At 29.9% G+C, this 18,059-nt stretch overlaps 3 protein-coding genes across 10 annotated transcripts; 2 read left to right on the forward strand and 1 right to left on the reverse strand.

Moving 5' to 3' along the window:
• The first annotated feature begins 2,156 nt into the window (after positions 1 to 2,156).
• Positions 2,157 to 4,135, forward strand: LOC107889140 (uncharacterized). 8 transcript variants are annotated; one of them, XM_016813470.2, is made up of 6 exons: positions 2,157 to 2,317; positions 2,440 to 2,511; positions 2,860 to 3,112; positions 3,271 to 3,361; positions 3,874 to 3,982; positions 4,055 to 4,135. In XM_016813470.2, the coding sequence occupies exons 3-6, from the start codon at positions 2,908 to 2,910 to the stop codon at positions 4,106 to 4,108; spliced, it is 459 nt and encodes a 152-aa protein (XP_016668959.1). In that variant the 5' UTR covers positions 2,157 to 2,317; positions 2,440 to 2,511; positions 2,860 to 2,907; the 3' UTR covers positions 4,109 to 4,135. The 8 variants fall into 8 exon arrangements, with proteins under 8 accessions (XP_016668959.1, XP_016668956.1, XP_016668958.1 ...); XM_016813467.2 differs by having other exon boundaries at positions 2,865 to 3,112; XM_016813469.2 differs by having other exon boundaries at positions 2,865 to 3,112; positions 3,916 to 3,982.
• A 3,559-nt stretch (positions 4,136 to 7,694) lies between these two features.
• Positions 7,695 to 11,068, forward strand: LOC107889142 (methyl-CpG-binding domain-containing protein 11). Its single transcript, XM_016813476.2, has 3 exons — positions 7,695 to 7,924; positions 8,008 to 8,084; positions 9,702 to 11,068. The coding sequence occupies exons 2-3, from the start codon at positions 8,022 to 8,024 to the stop codon at positions 10,509 to 10,511; spliced, it is 873 nt and encodes a 290-aa protein (XP_016668965.1). The 5' UTR covers positions 7,695 to 7,924; positions 8,008 to 8,021; the 3' UTR covers positions 10,512 to 11,068.
• Positions 11,069 to 12,865: 1,797 nt separating this feature from the next.
• LOC107890046 (pseudo histidine-containing phosphotransfer protein 6) lies at positions 12,866 to 14,588 on the reverse strand. Its single transcript, XM_016814563.2, has 5 exons — positions 14,403 to 14,588; positions 14,198 to 14,328; positions 13,949 to 14,092; positions 13,156 to 13,228; positions 12,866 to 13,070 (listed from the first exon to the last, which is right to left on the reverse strand). The coding sequence occupies exons 1-5, from the start codon at positions 14,469 to 14,471 to the stop codon at positions 13,017 to 13,019; spliced, it is 471 nt and encodes a 156-aa protein (XP_016670052.1). The 5' UTR covers positions 14,472 to 14,588; the 3' UTR covers positions 12,866 to 13,016.
• Positions 14,589 to 18,059: the final 3,471 nt, after the last annotated feature.

Consider the following 18,059-nt stretch of genomic DNA (forward strand, 5'->3'; position numbering starts at 1 on the left):
AAAAATTGAAGGAAAAATTTATAAAATTGGAGGGCCAAATAAATCATTATATATTTTTTAATTAATTTTATAAGAGTAATATTTTTATTTGATATTTTTCAATAGTTTCTCTTATTTGAGATTAAGCCTCTCAAGTTGAGATATACTAAAATACCTTGGTTTTTTCTTTCTCTATAATTGCAATTTATTAGATATTTACTATACTTACATCTAAAAAATTGATTTGATGATAAGCAAAGAGGTTTTAAGAATTTTGGGATTTCAAAGTTTAAATATTTGGATTTGACTTAAATTTATTTTCTTATTTGAATATGACATATATTAATTGTAATGACGGATAAAATTACAACTTGTAGATTTGAAGAAAAATAAAAAAAAGGAATTATATCTTAACTTGAATAGAGTTATGATTAAAGTTTTTCTCATACATTCTTTTAATACAGGTTTGAACCGTGTTACCTTATTCCTATTAATATTGTATAAATAAATAAAAAACTATTTATTGCCTATAACTTATCTAGAACATGTATAATTACATGAATACCCTTTGTGGCAATTTACAATTTACAATAATTACATATAACTTCCACTTTCAGAATTTATCTTACCTCATATAAAGTATATGAAGAGTTCTAGAAACATCTTTTCTTCAAAACTCTCCCAAATTTCTTTTTCACTAATCTCTAAGAGACCTCAAGATTTGAAAAATTCTAACTAAAATGAAATTTTGAATAAGAGCAAAGAAGAAGAAAGTCATTTTAAGAACAATGTCAATGCCAATCATGATTTAAGAGAAACACAAAATGATTTTGTTTGTATCTTCTATGAAGATAGTATAATGAATGAAGAAGAGAGCAATGATTCAAATAAAACATTTGAAGATTTCAGTCATGGGATGATATTAGTGATGAATCTCTTGATGATGAATATGTTTAACATTTAGTTTTGAAAAACGTAAAATGCAAGATCATCGTAATTTGAATTTAGAGTCAAACCTAAATAGTGAAATATGTATTTCAACTATTGATGTATTATTTAGTATTGACTTTTATCAAAAGCATGTCTAAGTCGAAAGATTAGTTTCTTGTGGTAAAGATAAAAAACCTCATGGCAATACGAGTAACAAGAGAAATAATTGTTTTGCAAGAGATTACTCTTTATTGGTAACTTAGTTTTAATTTTAATTTTTATATCATATTTAAATTTGAAATTTAATCTTTATATTTTATTTTTTTAATATAATTTGGTACCTCAATATTTATAATGCTATTAGTCAGTTTAGATTTTTGTTCTAATTAAAATGCTTACGTAAATTTGGAGAATTGTTAACATCGTTAAAATACTTCCATGTTAACATCGTTAAAATACTTCCATCTTAACATTGAACCAATTACTTGAATTTTTTTTCCAATTTAGTACTTAAGTTTGACTTCAATATTCAATTTGGTACCTAAACTAAATAACATCATATAATCCAATAAATATTTTATATGTGTGTTGTAGTAATAAAAAAAAACATAAGTACTTAATTGAGACGAAAGAAAAAATCAAATACCAAATTGAACATTAAAACTAAATATAAATACCAAATAGTTTATTAATCATGTGAATGGTTGCCTGTCAACAATTTATTCTAAGTTTGAAAAAAGCAAAGTTACCTTTAGGTTATTATTATTATTTGAACAAAGTCGTTGTAGGTTCTGATCATATTTTACTATTTTTGACATAATGCTTAAAGCTACCCATAGCCCTACCTAACTCATAAATAGTAGGATAATACGTTTTAACACACTCAAACTCACGTACTCCTGCATTGAATTTTAAATTTTATATTTAAATTAAAATAAATAAATTCATATCACATACTCATATTATATAACAAGTTAATATAATCTCATAATTTTTTTTATTTATTATTCTTAAAAATATCACATTTATATATGTTTTGAGTAATTTGGTTAATTCAATTATTTCTAATTAATTCAACATTTAACTTATTTTTTACCACCAATTTGAACTTATTAATTAATTTAAAACCAAAATACTAATAAAAAATGGGAAAAAAATTAACTAAGTAACAACTTGAAATTGAAACAACTTCACTAACCCATATTGAATATTTATAGAGAATTAGTTAGGTTATAGATAAACAAGTAGGGCTTTAACATTAACCCCTAAACAATTACCCTCAATTCCATATAACCTACTATTTACTGCACAATTTTTTCCCTCATTTTTTATTTCCCCTTTCTTTCTTCAATTTTCCCCAAAATCAAAGAAGATTGAAGGAAGGTCAAATTACAAGATTCAATTTCAGGTAAATTTACTTTCTTTCTGTTTTACAGGTAAATTTGGGGGTTTTTTTTTGTTTGTTTGTTTCAGTTCCATAAATTTTAATTACTTCATGGTTCCTCAAAATTTATCTTTGATCTATTATAGCAGGCAATCAGAATCCATTGATTTGCAGATCTGTTCTTGCTTCCTCTAGTTCTTGATTTTTGTATATATGGGGTAAGTTATCTGGTTTTTTTTTTCGTCTTATATTTTGTTGTTATTTTATGGGTCTCTTAATTGATTATTTTTTTTAAATGTGTTTGTATTGTAGAGGATAGCTAGAAAATCTTGGGTTCTTAAGCATCCACGTAATGCATAAATATATAGCTTACGCTTTGTAGTTATAAAAGGCCTTGTTCTTGTTGTTTGTTTAAGGTGATCGCTTTGTTTTCATATGGCCATTTGAGTTCATGTAATTATCATTTGGCATCTTAATGATGAACTTGTTATTGATTTATTAGTGTTGGCTAGAGTTTTTGGTGGGTGGTGCTAATCATTTATACGATTTCGGGTGATTTATAACAGAGCAGTGGTTGTCTAGGATGTTATAAGGAGCCTAAATCTGATCCTTTGATGAATGATACATCAAAAGGATTAGAAGTTCCAGGTCAGACGGTGAGGAAAACCAGTATATCTGAAGATTTCTGGACCACTAGCGCTTGCGATATGGATAACAGTGCAGCGCAGTCACAAGGAAGCATCTCGTCAATCAGCGTGATCAATCAGTCTCTAGATCCCCATGGCAATGCCAATAGCCCATCTGAATTCGTAAATCATGGTAAGTTCCTGGCTCTTAAGTTACTTTGGTTGGATTAACATCTGCATGTTACAGCTCGATACAGGGTAAAATTTTGGAACGGTTTACCTTCCTATCTGGATAGTCTGCTTGGAGACCCCTTTTAGCTTGCATGAGATGACGATTCTTCTTGGTTTCAGGTCTTCTTCTCTGGAATCGAACTAGGCAGCAGTGGATTGGAAACAAGAAGTCTGAAAATCGGCCTCAAAAGGTTCGGGAACCCAAACTGAGGTAAGTTCTTCACAGTTGATTTCTTTTATCAACGCTTTCCAAAGGTACAATTGAATTTTCAGCTTTAGATCTTGTGGAGAAGGGAGTAGATTTAGTTGTTCCACTTTTTACAGGATTTGATCTCGAAGGGGTTGATTTGTAGTATGGACCTCGAAAAGGTTACCTATGTGGGGTTGGGTACATGAACCATATAACCATGCTTTATTTACGGTCCTATTGTCTATTAGCTCAGTAAAGTTTCTGTAGTTGCTCTGCACCTCTCAACTTGGCCTTCATTAAGTCACTTCACGTCTTAATTCTCTTCGGGTGTTGATCTTTCGGTTTTTGGCAAGCACGAGTGATAATGCATTCTGGTTTCAGCACAATTGTGATGCTTGCCATTATTGAACCCATATGTTAGGTTAATAATAAACTTTGAAAATATCATTTTGTGTTCCGGGGATCAGGAAAACCACGTCTGGAATATACCTCGAATCATCATTTATGATTTCATTTTCCTTCATCTTTGTCAGCACTTATGGTCTCTCCATGGTTAATCCATTCTGGCCTTGCAGTTGGAATGCGAGTTACGAAAGTTTACTTGGAAACAACAAACCATTCCCTCAACCTATTCCTCTCCCTGTAAGTCTCAGCTCTGACAAGCTCATTTAATCATAAATTGCATGGTTACCTGATACGTGTTTTTCATAACAGGAAATGATCGATTTTCTGGTCGACATCTGGGAACAGGAAGGATTATATGACTGAGCAAACAGTACAGCAAAGCACATTCGGGAAAAAAAAAAAAGGGGGTTAGATATTAATACCCTTATTGTTGTAACATTTTACTAGCTTCATTATGAAAAAGGCATTAGAGCATAATAAACTGGCATGTATGTCGACCGGAACGGTCTTGGTCTTGTCTGTCCGTGGCTTGCTCATTTTTCACTTTTTTTCTTTCTCTCTCTAAACTCAGCAGCCTTTTAGGCATGCCATTGTATTACATTGGAACTAATCCAAAAAAAGAAGAAAAGAATACCGGCTGCCTCCGCTTTTCGATTTGGCAAACCATTTTTGGCAAAATTTCTTTCATTTCTTGCTGTTAATCTTACTCTGAGAAGTGTTAGTTTGGTTTCATAAATTCAAGTGCAGAATAGAAGTGATGATATCCATTAGGGTTGAGTAAAACGACCGAGAACGAAGTTGTAATGTTGTGATTCGAACTTCTGCATCGCTGGAGTTCAAAGGCAAACAGTAATGACCTCAAAATTTTGGAAATTCTTACTGAATCTCGATAAATTCAGAGTTTTTGAAAATTTTAATTATATTTCTTTGTGAGCTTTAGTCACTAACTTGGGATTCTATTACCCCTTAAATCAATGAGTTTGTTAAGATGGTAGCAGGTGAAATATTTCTGGATTCCTAAATTTGTGAATTCAATTTCAAAATAATTAATTTTCTGTCTGTATTAATTAAATATTTGCATTTAATAAGTATAAAAATATTTTTAAATAAAAATTTGACAAGTAAAGCGGGTAATGAATTTAGAGGGTAATGAATTTAGAGCCTGTTCTATTGTGTTTAAAAAAAACACTTCTAACTCCAAAAACACTTTTAAAAGAAAAGTTGTGCTAGGAGAGTAGATTCAAATATTATTATTTTAATCCACATCAGATAATTACCATATTTGTTTTGAATCAGCTTTAAATAATAATTATAATATTTGAACTCAAATATAATTTTTTACCTTGACAACAAATTCAATTTTTGTCCTTAAACTTGAAATTTATAAAAATTTGATGTATGACACTTTGATATTATATTGGACCTTCACTTGAGAATTAAAAGTTTTATATAAAGTTTAGATGATGTGGTACAATATTGAAGTGTCTCATTTAGTATTTTAATAATTGAACTAGTGGTTAAACAGTTTAGACTACCCTTTTTTTATTCGACTAATTTAATTGGTTTGATTGTTAGATAAACAATATTTAACAAATTTTATTAAAACAGTTTAGCATGTTCAACTATCGACTTTTGTCTTGGTTTTTTTATTTTTATCAAATTTGAAAGTTTTCGAGTTAATCAGTTCAACCATTTTATTCGAATCGTTTTATCAACCACTTCTCCGGCCAATCTATCATGTCCCAGTAACACCAATCACATCTCGACAAAATTTAAAGTTTATAGACTAAAATGGATCTAGTTAACAAATTAAAGGACTAAAGTGGACCCCAAAAAATATACAAGTACTAAAGTGGACCTAATTGTCAAGGGACTAAAAATTATATTACCTATTCAACTATTATCAAAGTTTGCAATATCTATATTCATAAAAATAACAAATCAAATCCGATTGAATCTTATTTCAGTTAGCATTAACATTGTTATCAGAATAGAATGACGTGAGTTCAAACATGTTAAAGCGTGGTTATCCTCTTAATTAAGAATTAAAAGAGGTTATGAGTAGTTCAATAGGTATTGTGTAAAATAATAACAATAACAAATCAAATATTCACAATGAGCACTACGTGGGTATGCCTAATTAACAAAATTAGGAGTTGTTGGGAATTTTACTCTTGGCTCAATTGTATTTATTTTTTTTAGTTTAATTTAGTTTTTGCTCGATTCTTCATCCGTTGTGTATTATATTGTTTGATTTTATATTATTGATCAAATACGTATTTATATTTGTACTTCCAATTTGTATTTATATTAGTAAAATTTAAAAAAAAAAGTAGGAGGAAATTTGTAGAGTATGCTTCGCATTTCAAGCCAAAACAGAGACTGATGTCGCAACAAGGGAAGACACGAAGTTGAAACGAGTAGTTGTTGTCACTACGAGAAGAAAATCTTTGTCTTGGCTACGCAACAAGAAATGGAAATATGCAGCTGATTCCTTGGACGACAATTTTAGGATTATTTCCTAATTAAACCCTAAGAATTTAACAGTATATTGCATTAATTAGTATCTAAAGTGTATCTACAGTAAGTGGGCACCAAGTAACATGTAACCTATGTGAATCACCTCAGAGCTACTAGGATTAGTGTGTGAGTTAGACCTAGATACAAAAAATAACAGAGTTAAGAGAATTCTGTGTTTTAGTTTGAAAGGTTTTTTCTTTCGAGGTTTCGGGCTTTTTCTTTGTATTGATTCTCTCCATCTTGTATTTTTATCTTATTAGTAAAATCTTCTTTTGCATGTGGTTTTTATCCTTTTTGAGGAGTTTTCTCTACATAAAATTTGTGTGTTCGACCTTTAAATTTTTTTCTTTATTTTACTTGTTCGTTGCTTATATGGGTTTATCCCCAACCAGGGGCATATCTAGGGGTTGGTAGGGGCCCACCCCTAAAATGAAGATTTTTTCATTTAAAGTCCTTTAAAATTTTAAATTAATAAAGATAAATAACACTTTGATCCTTCTTGAAAATGATAAAATTTGATTTAAAATTATTTAAAAATTATAAAATATAAATTATTTAAATAATAAAATTTTATAAAAATTATAATTTAATTTCAATCCCCTAAAAGAAATTTATGCTTCCCCCTATCCCAACAGAAGTTTTTATTTGTGTTAAATTTGTATACAAAACATGAAAAATTCACTTAACTTGAAATTGACATGTATATGGAATTAATTTTTAAAAATTTTTTTAATATAAATTATGAATATATTGAAAAATTTATAAAAATAAAAAATACTTTAAACATTGACATATCAGAATAAAATATATACCAATCATTAGATCTACGTATGAGTATGGATTGTTAGTCGGAAGAAATTGAATTTTTAAGCTTTAAAAATAAAATTTGATCAAACTTTAAATCGAATTTCAAACTTTTTAATGACTTCTATACCTTAATAAAAGCATAATCAAAATAAAAATATATATAATAAATTTAGTTGCTAATGTGTATCATTTTTATTATTATTTTAGTCTAATTTTTTTTAATCACTTTAAATTTTAAATTTTATTAAAAAAATTAAATAAAAAGTTGACCGATGATGCTGACATGACATTTTCCATAACAATTCATATCTTTTTTTTAATATTTTTAAATACTTTTTCGATTTTTTTGAAATTTTCTCTTTATAGTTATCTAAATAATAATAATTTAACTAAAATATAAATATTAAAGGCAAAATTGATTAAAAAAATTAGGGTTTCATGGCTGAAATGTTTATTATGTTAATAATAAAACTGAGACAGTCTTTTTGACTTAAATCACATGTAAAATAATAATAATAAAAATAATAATTCTCAACGTTGGCGTGCAAATCAAACTGATAAATCCGGATGCACGAATCACAGAGTAAAACATTTAAAGCATTCGAAGACGTGGCAACTTATCATTGGAAATAATTTCAACTCTTCACACGACTCTCCGTACCTCTATTTGTAACTTTAACACTCCCATTCCATTCCATTCCCTTTCCTTTTATTTTTATTTTTTATTTTATAAAGAGCATATTCCTCCCTAATTCTCAACGGTTTTTGAGCTTCTCTTCTTACCACACAACACAACACAACACAAGAAATAAATTTCAGACAACCAAAAAAAAAAAAAAATCCCTTCTTCAGGTAAAGAAAGAGAATTTCTTTGCAGCAAAAAAATAATTTTTTTTTTGCTTTGAGAAAAAATTGTTTGTTAATTTTCTTTGCAGGTGAGAAAAAAAAAATGGAGAGTAAAGAGGAAGTTATTTCTGTTGAGCTTCCAGCACCTGCTTCTTGGAAGAAAATGGTACTTTTTTTTTTCTTTCTTTTTGATTTTTTTAAAAGTGTTATTAATTTGATTCTATGTTTTTATGTATCAATTTCCTTGTTCCTTTAAGTTTTTTAAAATTTTAATTTGCTTTAGCAGTTTTTTTCCCCTTTTTTTGGTCTTTGAAAATTTGGGTTTTCTTTTTTGTTTATTTGGGAATTTACTGATTATTTTGTGTTTTTATGGGTGTATTGTGATGATGTAGTTGAATTTGTTTATGGTGACAATTTTTATCTCTAGGGTTTAGCTTTGAAGGTTTGAACCTTTGTTTTAATGGTGATAGTTGGCAGTTAGGGTTTTTGTATACCTTTTAATCTTTTCAGTTTTCAGCCATGTTTAAGTCAACTTTATTCTAACATATTGACTAAGTATATTACATAACAGAACCAGGAAAACAAAAATTTTGCTTGACATGTTTTTCCCAATGTTTTTTTTTTGTTTTGTTTTTTAAGAAAGGGGAAGTACTCTTTATGCTGTTTCCCCATATGAACTCTGCTGCGTTCTCTTTTATGGTACTTGAAACCTAACACTTATGTTACTCGAACTCGGGTCTGAGTGCCGGACACATGTTTGTGTTTGATACTGGTATGTTCAAGTTTCTCCTAAGTTTTCTCATATACTCGGAGGATTTTGGAGGGTCATATCCGTATACTCCATGTCTAGAGATGTATCAGACCCTGGGTACTTAAAGAAAAAATGAACATGGCATTTTTCGTCTCAGTTAAAATGGGATTTTGATTGTTGCACCAAATGAATAAAGGCATAAAATGATGCTTTATTGATTCTTCTGCACCAGTCTTTTACAGTGCGGTGTAGACACTGTCGTTCTCATGCAAAATCTATTCCCTAAGTCGATATATGGTTATAAGCAAGAAAAGGTTAGCTTCTGATGACTGGGTAGTAAACTTATCAAAATTGAATGCCTGAGATCTATATTGCTCCAAATCTTCATTTTTCCTTTTAAGCATCCATGTCTAACACCTAGACATGAGGTAATCTTTCAAGGTCCTCCTTTATCTTAGAGAAAAACGAACATACACTCACACCCAAGTTTGGGACATAGCTGGAGATAACCATGAGTTCTTATGAGAATGTGATGAATTGCTGTTTCATGGGTCAGAGGTCTTGAGTTTAAGTGGTGAAACAGCTTTATTATTAAATTGAACTATCTAATCTTGTTTGTGCAAAGAGGATTGCAGCTCTATCTGGCTTTCAAGTGCTGGATTGTTTTCTAGATAATGTTTGTTTCATGTATTAATGGACGATCCCATGAAAATAAACGTTCTAGGGAGTATGTTGCTGTGGATCTTTATGCTGCTGGAAGTACCCCTTTTTTTTTTGCATATCACTTGATTTTATAAAAGATTTATTGAGAGAAAAATCTTCAATAATTTTTTTATGGTAACAAATCAGCCTTTGATCTGTGTGCTACTAATTTGTGCTTTTAACTTGTTCCGTATTATCGAAAACAGGGATGTCCTATAACATTTTTATTTGAATATTTCGGTGTTCGAGTTAATGTGCTTCTTATCTTACTTGATATGGATGGCTTTAGTGCTACTTTTATAACATGTATTTACTGTTCATTGCTTACAGTTTTTTCCTAAGAAAGTTGGTGCACCGAGGAAGACAGAGGTCATGTTCATTGCACCAACTGGAGAAGAGATTAATAACCGAAAACAATTGGAGCAGTATCTAAAATCGCATAGTGGTAATCCTCCGATAACGGAGTTCGATTGGGGTACCGGTGAGACCCCTAGAAGATCAGCGAGGATCAGTGGAAAGGCCAAGGCTACACCGACCCCAGAGAAGGAACCCCTGAAGAAGCGAGGCCGAAAATCATCCAGTGCAAAGAAGGAAGACGAGGAAGCTGAGGCTGTTCCTGAAAAACCCGAGGGTGAGAAAGAGAGCGAAAAGGAAGATACACAAGCTGCCGAGAAGGAAACCACAGAAGGTGAAAAAGGAAAAGATACTTCCATTGATAATCAGGTTGAGAACGGAAGTGAAACGCTAGAAGCTGATCAAACTGCAAACATGGATGCCAAGATCGAGGACGTCAAGCAAGAAGAAGCTGTCGTTGAAGAAAACAAAGATGCTGTCGGTGTTGAAGAAACCTCAACTCAAATGGAAGTTCAAGAGAAACCTGTAGCAGCTAGTTGTATTGATGCCCCTATAGAAAAGCCAGAAACTATGACATCGGAAGCTAATGGGGATGTAGAGAAAGAGAATCCGAATCAAACAATCCCTGTTCCCGAGGGAGAGGTGAAAGAGAAAAGCGTCCAAGAGGCTGCCGGAAAGTGTAACGTTGAGGTAGAGGATGTGGAGGTGAATGAAAATGGTAAGCTTGAACCAAGCGTTCAGACTGATGCCCCACAACAACCCGGACCGGCTTCCGTAAGCTGTTAAACATAGAATCTATATCTCCAAGCTATCCTGTGGTACCGTCATTTTGTATGTTGTTATCCGTGTAACGACATTGGATGACTGTAAAATGTATGGTGTTAAGAAGTAGGTTTTGAACATTGGAAACTTTAGATCATAGGCAGCTCGAAACTCATGACTTAAAATGGTTAGTGACTCAAGTTCCAAATTGGACATAAAAACATGTTATGTGACAATAGATTAACTGCTTTGTTGTGTATGTTTTTAATGTGTTACTGTTAAGACGATGCATAGATTTGGTTTGCATAATTTAGCATTATGTTATTCCCACTTTTTTATTTAGACATGAGCTTTGAGATTCTGTTTGTTTTTTTTTTTTGAGTAGAGTCACTGCACTGCATGCATTTCCATTGTATAAAATGGTGAAACAGGCCATTTACAGCACTGGCTCTCCCCTTGTCCTAGTTGGTTTGGTGTTTATCATTTAAGCCATTAGACCAAAGTTCGAGAGCTGGTAATGAAAATAATAATAAATAAATAATAATATTCAACATATAAGGTATTTTAAAATACCTTCTTTTTGCATTCTTTTATTACAATAATACAAGACTAACAATGAAATACATTATATTTTAAATGTGTATGGTAATTATTTTAATTTTTCGTTTAATATAAAAAGTTAAAAGAAAAAATTCTTGAATAAGATAGCTAGGTAGTTACTTACTTATCAGAGAAAATATTAAGTCGATTTTGTTTTATTAAAAATAAATAGATTATCATTTTTTTAAAAAAATTGAGATATTCAAATTACTATATTTATCTTTATTTAAAAGTATTCAAAATAATATAAAATATCATATTAGTAAAATTAAAATTTAAAATAAATAATCTTTTAAAGATCAATATTTACTTTTATCAAACAACATAATTATATACTAAACTTATATTTACTAATTTATCAAATGATTTTCTAATATAAATTCAACACTTATAAAATTTAGCAATAAAATTTCAATACTTAATATTTTAACACTTAAATTTTTAGTTTATCAAACACATTCTTAGTGTCTTCACTTTACTTTGGTATAACTTAGTGTCTCTACTTTTTTAATATTATTAATTAATTCAAATAATTAAATATTTTTAATTACTTTTATTAAAGTATTGGCATATATTTTTCTTCAAAACACCTTTCAACACAAAAAGCCAACTTATGAATCTATCACCTAGAGAAAAAGATCTTATGATAGTCAATATAAGGCCTCACCACCTATCAATGCATGGTATTTTCGTCTCATCGTTACTCTAGATGGTAAAGATATTATTGACTGTGAACCGATATTAAGTTATTTACATAGAGAAATGGAAAAATTACAAAAAACCAAACAATTATATCGTATTTGTCTTATGTAACGCATTGAGATTATTTAGCCACTATGTTCATGGAAGTAATAACCATAAATGGACCAGAACAATTGGGGAATATTCAAGTCCCTAAAAAGGCCAGCTATATCAGAGTAATTATGTTGGATTGAGTTGTATAACTTCTCATCTATTATGGCTTGGATCTTTTTCTATATTTTCAAAGAAAAAGAATTAGTAAATAATTTATTTGAAGCTGTCATGGTATGAGAATGATACATAATTATTTTTGTACCAAAAGAGTGCTGGCTGATATACCTTACGGTTGGATAGATAAATGTTTAGATTTCTATGATTATTTTTTAACAGGAATTGTTGAATATCAAAAACTTATTACACGAAATCTTGTTTTTTTAGAACAATAGTGGAAGGGATAGGCATTATTGGTGGAGAAGAAGCAATAAGTTGGGGTTTATCCAACCCAATGCCACGAGCATCTGGAATTAAGTTTGGATCTTCGGAATTTTGATCATTATGAGTATTACGACGAATTTGATTGAGAAATCCAATGGTAAAAAGAAGAGATTCATTAACTCGTTATTTAACCCGAATTAATGAAATGACAAAATCTATAAAAATAATTCAACAGGTCTTAGAAAGAATTCCAAAGAGTCTTGATGAGAATTTAGAAATCTGATGCTTTGATCAAGAAAGAGATACATAAAAAAAATTCAATAAATGTAGTAATAATTGTATGTTTAGAATGAACAATATCCGTCTTGAATTAAAATAAAAAATCATCACTACGTTTTAATCAAAATTATTAATAATATTATTTATCTCGACTGACTGGCTAATGTCATTTTTTAAATTTAAAAAAAAAATTATGCGAAATTAAAGTACATACATAAATCCGAAATTGAGGATAAAAGATGGAGATAAACCAGATATCAGAAGCTTTGCACTATAATTTCATTTCATAATATTGGATTCAAAAGTGACAAACTCAAACAAAGTAAGAATCAATGACAAAGGTTGCAATGAAAACAACCCTTTTTCTTTCCCAATTTTTTTTCATCTCTCTCTACAGATATTACAAAACCCAGCTCTGGGACTTGTCTGGTTTTTCTTTTAGTGAAACATGAAAGCTGCATGCTTTTTGGGGGTTTAGTTAAGCATTGGGTATCTAACTCCAGCTGCTAGTAGCCTTTGCTGCTCTATCTACATTATATATATATAGTTTTTCATAAATGTTAGTACTTTGAAACTGATACATTGATATTGCAGAAAATAATGAAAAGTTTACCTGGAAAAGCTCATGCAATTTATTCTTGAGGATACAATACTCATGTTCTAAGAGCTCTAAAGCTCTCAAGCACCTGCAATATTTCAATTGCCAATTATGATTTAGATAAGTACGATATGTCCAAACCTTAATAAAGAAAGGGAAAACTACACTAGAAATCACCTAATTATTAGTAAATTTCTTTTTTGGTCACTTAATTATTTAATTGTTTTTTTTTCATGGGTGATAGCTTTTAAAATTGGTATAATAGTAACTATAACCCTCAACATTTATAAATTATGTCAATTTAGTCTTGATTCTAAAGAAAATTAATCCTCAATATTTACGTGTTATGTAATTTGATTTTTTTTTTTGCAGTTTTGCTTTTCTTTATTACATTGAAGGTTATTTTTCAAAGGAGAAAAGATGGAAAATTATTATCTTGGATTTTTGGTTGTTTCCGTTTTTGTTATATATCCAATCAAATTTAGTTGATAAATTTGTTTTTTTAGCTTTTTTTGGTGAAAGGGTCATAAAGAAAATGAAAATATACAATGAGTAAATGTTGAGGCTTAGATTTTTAGAATCAAGATTAAATTGACATGATATATAAATATTAAGGGTTAAAGTTGCTATTATGCCAACTTTAAGAACTTCATTCAGTTACCTGCTGGTGCTAAAATTAAATAGTTAAGTGACTATTTTATAAATTTTCATAATTAAGTGACTAAAAATAAAATTTACTAATAGTTGAGTGATTACTAGCGCAATTTACCCATAAAGAAAATACAATGCATGCATGTGTATACTATACCCAGCACGATTGTTCTGATCGGAAGCGGCACGGAAGGCGACACAAACATTTCTAACCCTTTTAGCACCTATGCTTGAGCTGCTTCCTATGAACTGATTCAAATGGATTCCCATTTTGTCGTAATCCGAGAACTCTCTATCCATCCTGCATTGTCCCCATTGAAATTAATGATTTTAAGAGAAATGAATGATGAAAACAGAAGAAGAAGAAGAAGAAGAAGATTGGTGGATGGATGGGTGGGTGGATTACAGTAAAGATCTGAGGTTCCTCAAGAGCTTCTCGGATTCATGGAAATAGATGTTGACAACTTCTGATACGAAGTTAGGTGAGCTTTCATCTTGAAGCTGTTGAAGTTGTAGGTATTGCTCGTCTAATATCCCCTGTTTCAAAAACACGATAAGTGTTTTCAACTTGATGGAGCTAAATGAGAGGAAAAGAGTGATGTAATGTATACCTGGTGAAAGAGGAAAGCGAGCAAACGGTTCAGGTCGGCTCGCAAACGGTCGGCATCTAAACCCAACATCCACAATGGCAGACCCGTTTTGGCTACTGGATATTTGAACCCCGGGAAAAAGGCAAATTTGAGTAAAAGAAAATGGGGTTTTAAATTAATCTTTTTTGGTTTCGATATTTGCAGGGATCTAGGGTTTGAAGCGGGAATTTCGCACTCAAGAAGCCTTGGTTTCATTTATACTGTGGGAGTTGGGTATGCTTCGACCTTGATATTATAACGGTATAATAATATATGATAACACAAGCATTACTAAATTATACACATTCCTAATCCCAATGATAGCGCGTGGAAATACCCGGTTTGGACCTATACGAGGGTATTCTAGTCTCATCATGAGTTATCGTTATAATTATTTGTTTCAATTTTTGAACTGTTTGATTCTACATTCGATTGTTGTTGAGAGATTTAGTGAATTCACTTAGTAGATAACTAAATAGACAAAATTATAGAAAGATTTAATGCACACTTCAATCCCTAAAGTATATCACTTTTTTTACTTTGGTCCTTAAAGGTTTTTTGCTTAATTCAGTCCATCAAATGTTTTCAATTTAATCCCTAATATAATTAGACATTCTCAGTGCAATCCTTTGGATGGTATATCAGGCAAATCATATGCTACCCTATAGCATGCAATGACATCGTTGTGACATAAACATTAGGAAAATGTCTTTAAAATCTTTAAAAATGAAAAAAATACAAAATACAAACTAATTAAAAGTAGGAAAATAAAATATAAAAATTTACTTGACAAATTTTAAGAATATTTTAGAAATTTAATATTTCTAAATTTTTATAAATCACATTTACTAGAATTTGAATGTGATAATATTATCTCTTTAGGTAATAAATTTGGATAATTTTTTATAAACCATATTTTCATAATTTGTAGGTCTTTTTATCAATTTTTTTTCAAATAATTTATAATTAAATAATAAATAACATATAAAATTTTAATAATAATATTTTTATAAATCATATATTTTTCATCATCTAAATATTTAAAAAAATTATCCAATTTTATCACCTAAAAAGATCTACCAATTAGATTAATTGAATTATAAAACAAATATTGTTGGTGATATCCTTCCAAGAGACAACGACCTCGTGTTTAAGCTCTAGTAAATATGATTTATAAAATTTTAAAAATAGTAAATTTTATTTTTTATATTTTATAAGTTTTTCTATTTTAATAATTTTAATAATTTGCAATTTTTAATAACTTTTTGTAATTTATTTTCATTTTTTAAAGATTTTTTTTAAATGGTGACATCATCGTATGACATGTGGTAATGTATAATTGGCTTAACATCCTAACTATTAATTTTTTAGGTCCAAATGATTAAACTGGAAGGTCTGATAACATTAAGTGCTAAAGTAGGTCAACAAAATTTTAAGGATCAAAATAAAAAAAAAGGGTATATATCAAGAATTAAAGTGTACATTATAAAAATTAGAAAATTTGAACTCGATTTCATAATTTATGGAATCGATTTGATACAGGAAAATTTTTCGATTTTCATAATTCCACCTGTTTTTCACTTTATAAATTCACTAGAGCTCTCGATGGAATTGGAAGATAAAATCATTACCAATGACCACCACCAATTCGACCCCTCGATAAAATGGGTATAGTTAAGGAGTTTGAAGTAGACGTGCAGGAAAGGAGAGTGGGGGAAAAGGGGAGGGGAGGGGAGGGCGTGCGAAATGGAGCCAAATCGAGGTAAATGTGGGATATAAACCTGACCAAGCAACCACACAAACATTTACAGACTATTAAAAAAGAGGGTGACCTGCTGCCCCCGTAACCAGTCACCTCGCGTGCTGTCTGTTTTGCCAGGTTATTGCGGCGTTCACCCCTCCTTCCCGCCCGACAACTGCCTGCAGCCGGTAACTTGTCAGTCACCTCACCTCTTACTTAGAACAAAATAAAATATGTTAAAATTTACCATATTAATTATCATGTAAAAATTTATATAAATATATTATTACAGTAAAGATTTTGTTGAGCAATGTTCTAAATTATTACATGCATTAAACATTATTAATTAACTTAACACTGAAAAATATTATGTTAACTAAATTTAACAAGTTGTTTATAATAATATAAAGATAACATAAAATAATATATGAAATTATAAGATATAGTATAGTAACCTATAAAACAAACAAACAAATAAATTATTTACCCACCTCCATCTTCCCACATGCCACTGTCAAAACAAACAGACATCCTGCCCTGACCACCTTTTTTTTCTGTTTTCTGTTTGGTTCTCGAGAAAATTGCTGAATTTTACGGTCAGTTCATAGAAGTTTGGGGAGAATGGACAAAGAAAATAAGCTCCCACTAAACCGGTCCATGATAAGGTGACAATTTGAAGCTTGTTGTTGGTGGAGACGTGGCAATATCGGAGCGCTTGATTTTCATTTCGTCAGTGTGTTTTTTTCATGCACGATGGAAATCATATTGAAAAGGGAACCAAGACGTGGGCTGTTGATCTAATATTAGAAAAAAAAAAAGAAGAAGATATAATACTAAATTTAGTGTTTAAAATTTTCTGTAGCTTGACACTTGTTTTTTTTTTTAACTGAATTCCGCCTTCAACTTTTTTAAAAAAATCAAATCACTTATTTATAATAAAAATGTTAATTAAAAAATTAATTTTTATCAATATTGGTGTAATAATTCATGTGTATTTTATGTTGACATAACATTATTTGTCTTCTATGTCACATCAAAAAATAATTTAAAATTCATAAAAAAACAAAAATTCATAAAAAATAGTTTGAAGTATATGTGGATTCTCATGAAAACTATCATGTTTAAAATTTTAACATCTTGGTCAGTATTTTCGTTAAAAAATTAGGCTAAACTATACCATTAGTCACTAAATTATGGATAAGTTTTATTTTTAGTCACTTAACTAAAAAAAAGTTATAATTTAGTCATTGAACTATTTGAAAGTTTTTATTTATGTCATTGGACTGTTAAAATAGATATTATATGGCTTTCTCTGTTCGTACTGCTTACACCAATCAAAAGCTCTCTTTCCCTTCTCCTCTACAATTCAATTTTTTTTCATGATACATCTTTGGACATCACGAACTCGCAAACCAAAATTCAAACAACTTTTTTTCTTCAAACTCAGACATTGATTGTCAGATCGACTTGGATTTAAGGTATGTTTTTTTACTCATCGATAGGTACTAATCCACTATACCGATTGTCAAATTGTCACTTAGAGCTCACTAATGAAACTTGCCCAGTTACTTAAATGAAAATTGTCAAATAGTTCAATGGTCAAATTGTAACTTTTTTTTAATTAAATGATCAAATTCGACTTTTTTTTTAAAGATTGAAGTCAAATTTAACTTTAAAAAATAAATGTCAAATTGACAAAAAAATGTAAACGTTGATTTTGGGTAAGCTTGATTGATACAAGTAAATTAAAGTTGTTTTTTTTTATTCATAAAAAAATGGGTAAAAATTTGGTGTTGTATGTATGTGTATATGACAAATTGTGGGAACAATAGCAGTCCATTAACATTGGAAGAAGTGAATTGATGTATATAATGTACATATTATCGTATTAAATCATA

Source organism: Gossypium hirsutum, chromosome A09 (genome assembly GCF_007990345.1).
Source record: "Gossypium hirsutum isolate 1008001.06 chromosome A09, Gossypium_hirsutum_v2.1, whole genome shotgun sequence".
In the NCBI taxonomy this organism is placed as follows: domain Eukaryota; kingdom Viridiplantae; phylum Streptophyta; class Magnoliopsida; order Malvales; family Malvaceae; genus Gossypium; species Gossypium hirsutum.

Coding starts and splice junctions, on each gene's coding strand:
- LOC107889142 (XM_016813476.2), top strand. CDS start 8,022: ATGGAGAGTAAAGAGGAAGTTATTTCTGTTGAGCTTCCAGCACCTGCT. Junction 8,085..9,701: donor CTGCTTCTTGGAAGAAAATG/GTACTTTTTTTT, acceptor CATTGCTTACAG/TTTTTTCCTAAGAAAGTTGG.
- LOC107889140 (XM_016813467.2), top strand. Junction 3,113..3,270: donor ATCTGAATTCGTAAATCATG/GTAAGTTCCTGG, acceptor TCTTGGTTTCAG/GTCTTCTTCTCTGGAATCGA. Junction 3,983..4,054: donor CTCAACCTATTCCTCTCCCT/GTAAGTCTCAGC, acceptor TTTTCATAACAG/GAAATGATCGATTTTCTGGT.
- LOC107890046 (XM_016814563.2), bottom strand. CDS start 14,471: ATGTTGGGTTTAGATGCCGACCGTTTGCGAGCCGACCTGAACCGTTTG. Junction 13,229..13,948: donor GATCAGAACAATCGTGCTGG/GTATAGTATACA, acceptor GAAATATTGCAG/GTGCTTGAGAGCTTTAGAGC. Junction 13,071..13,155: donor AATTGCATGAGCTTTTCCAG/GTAAACTTTTCA, acceptor TATATAATGTAG/ATAGAGCAGCAAAGGCTACT.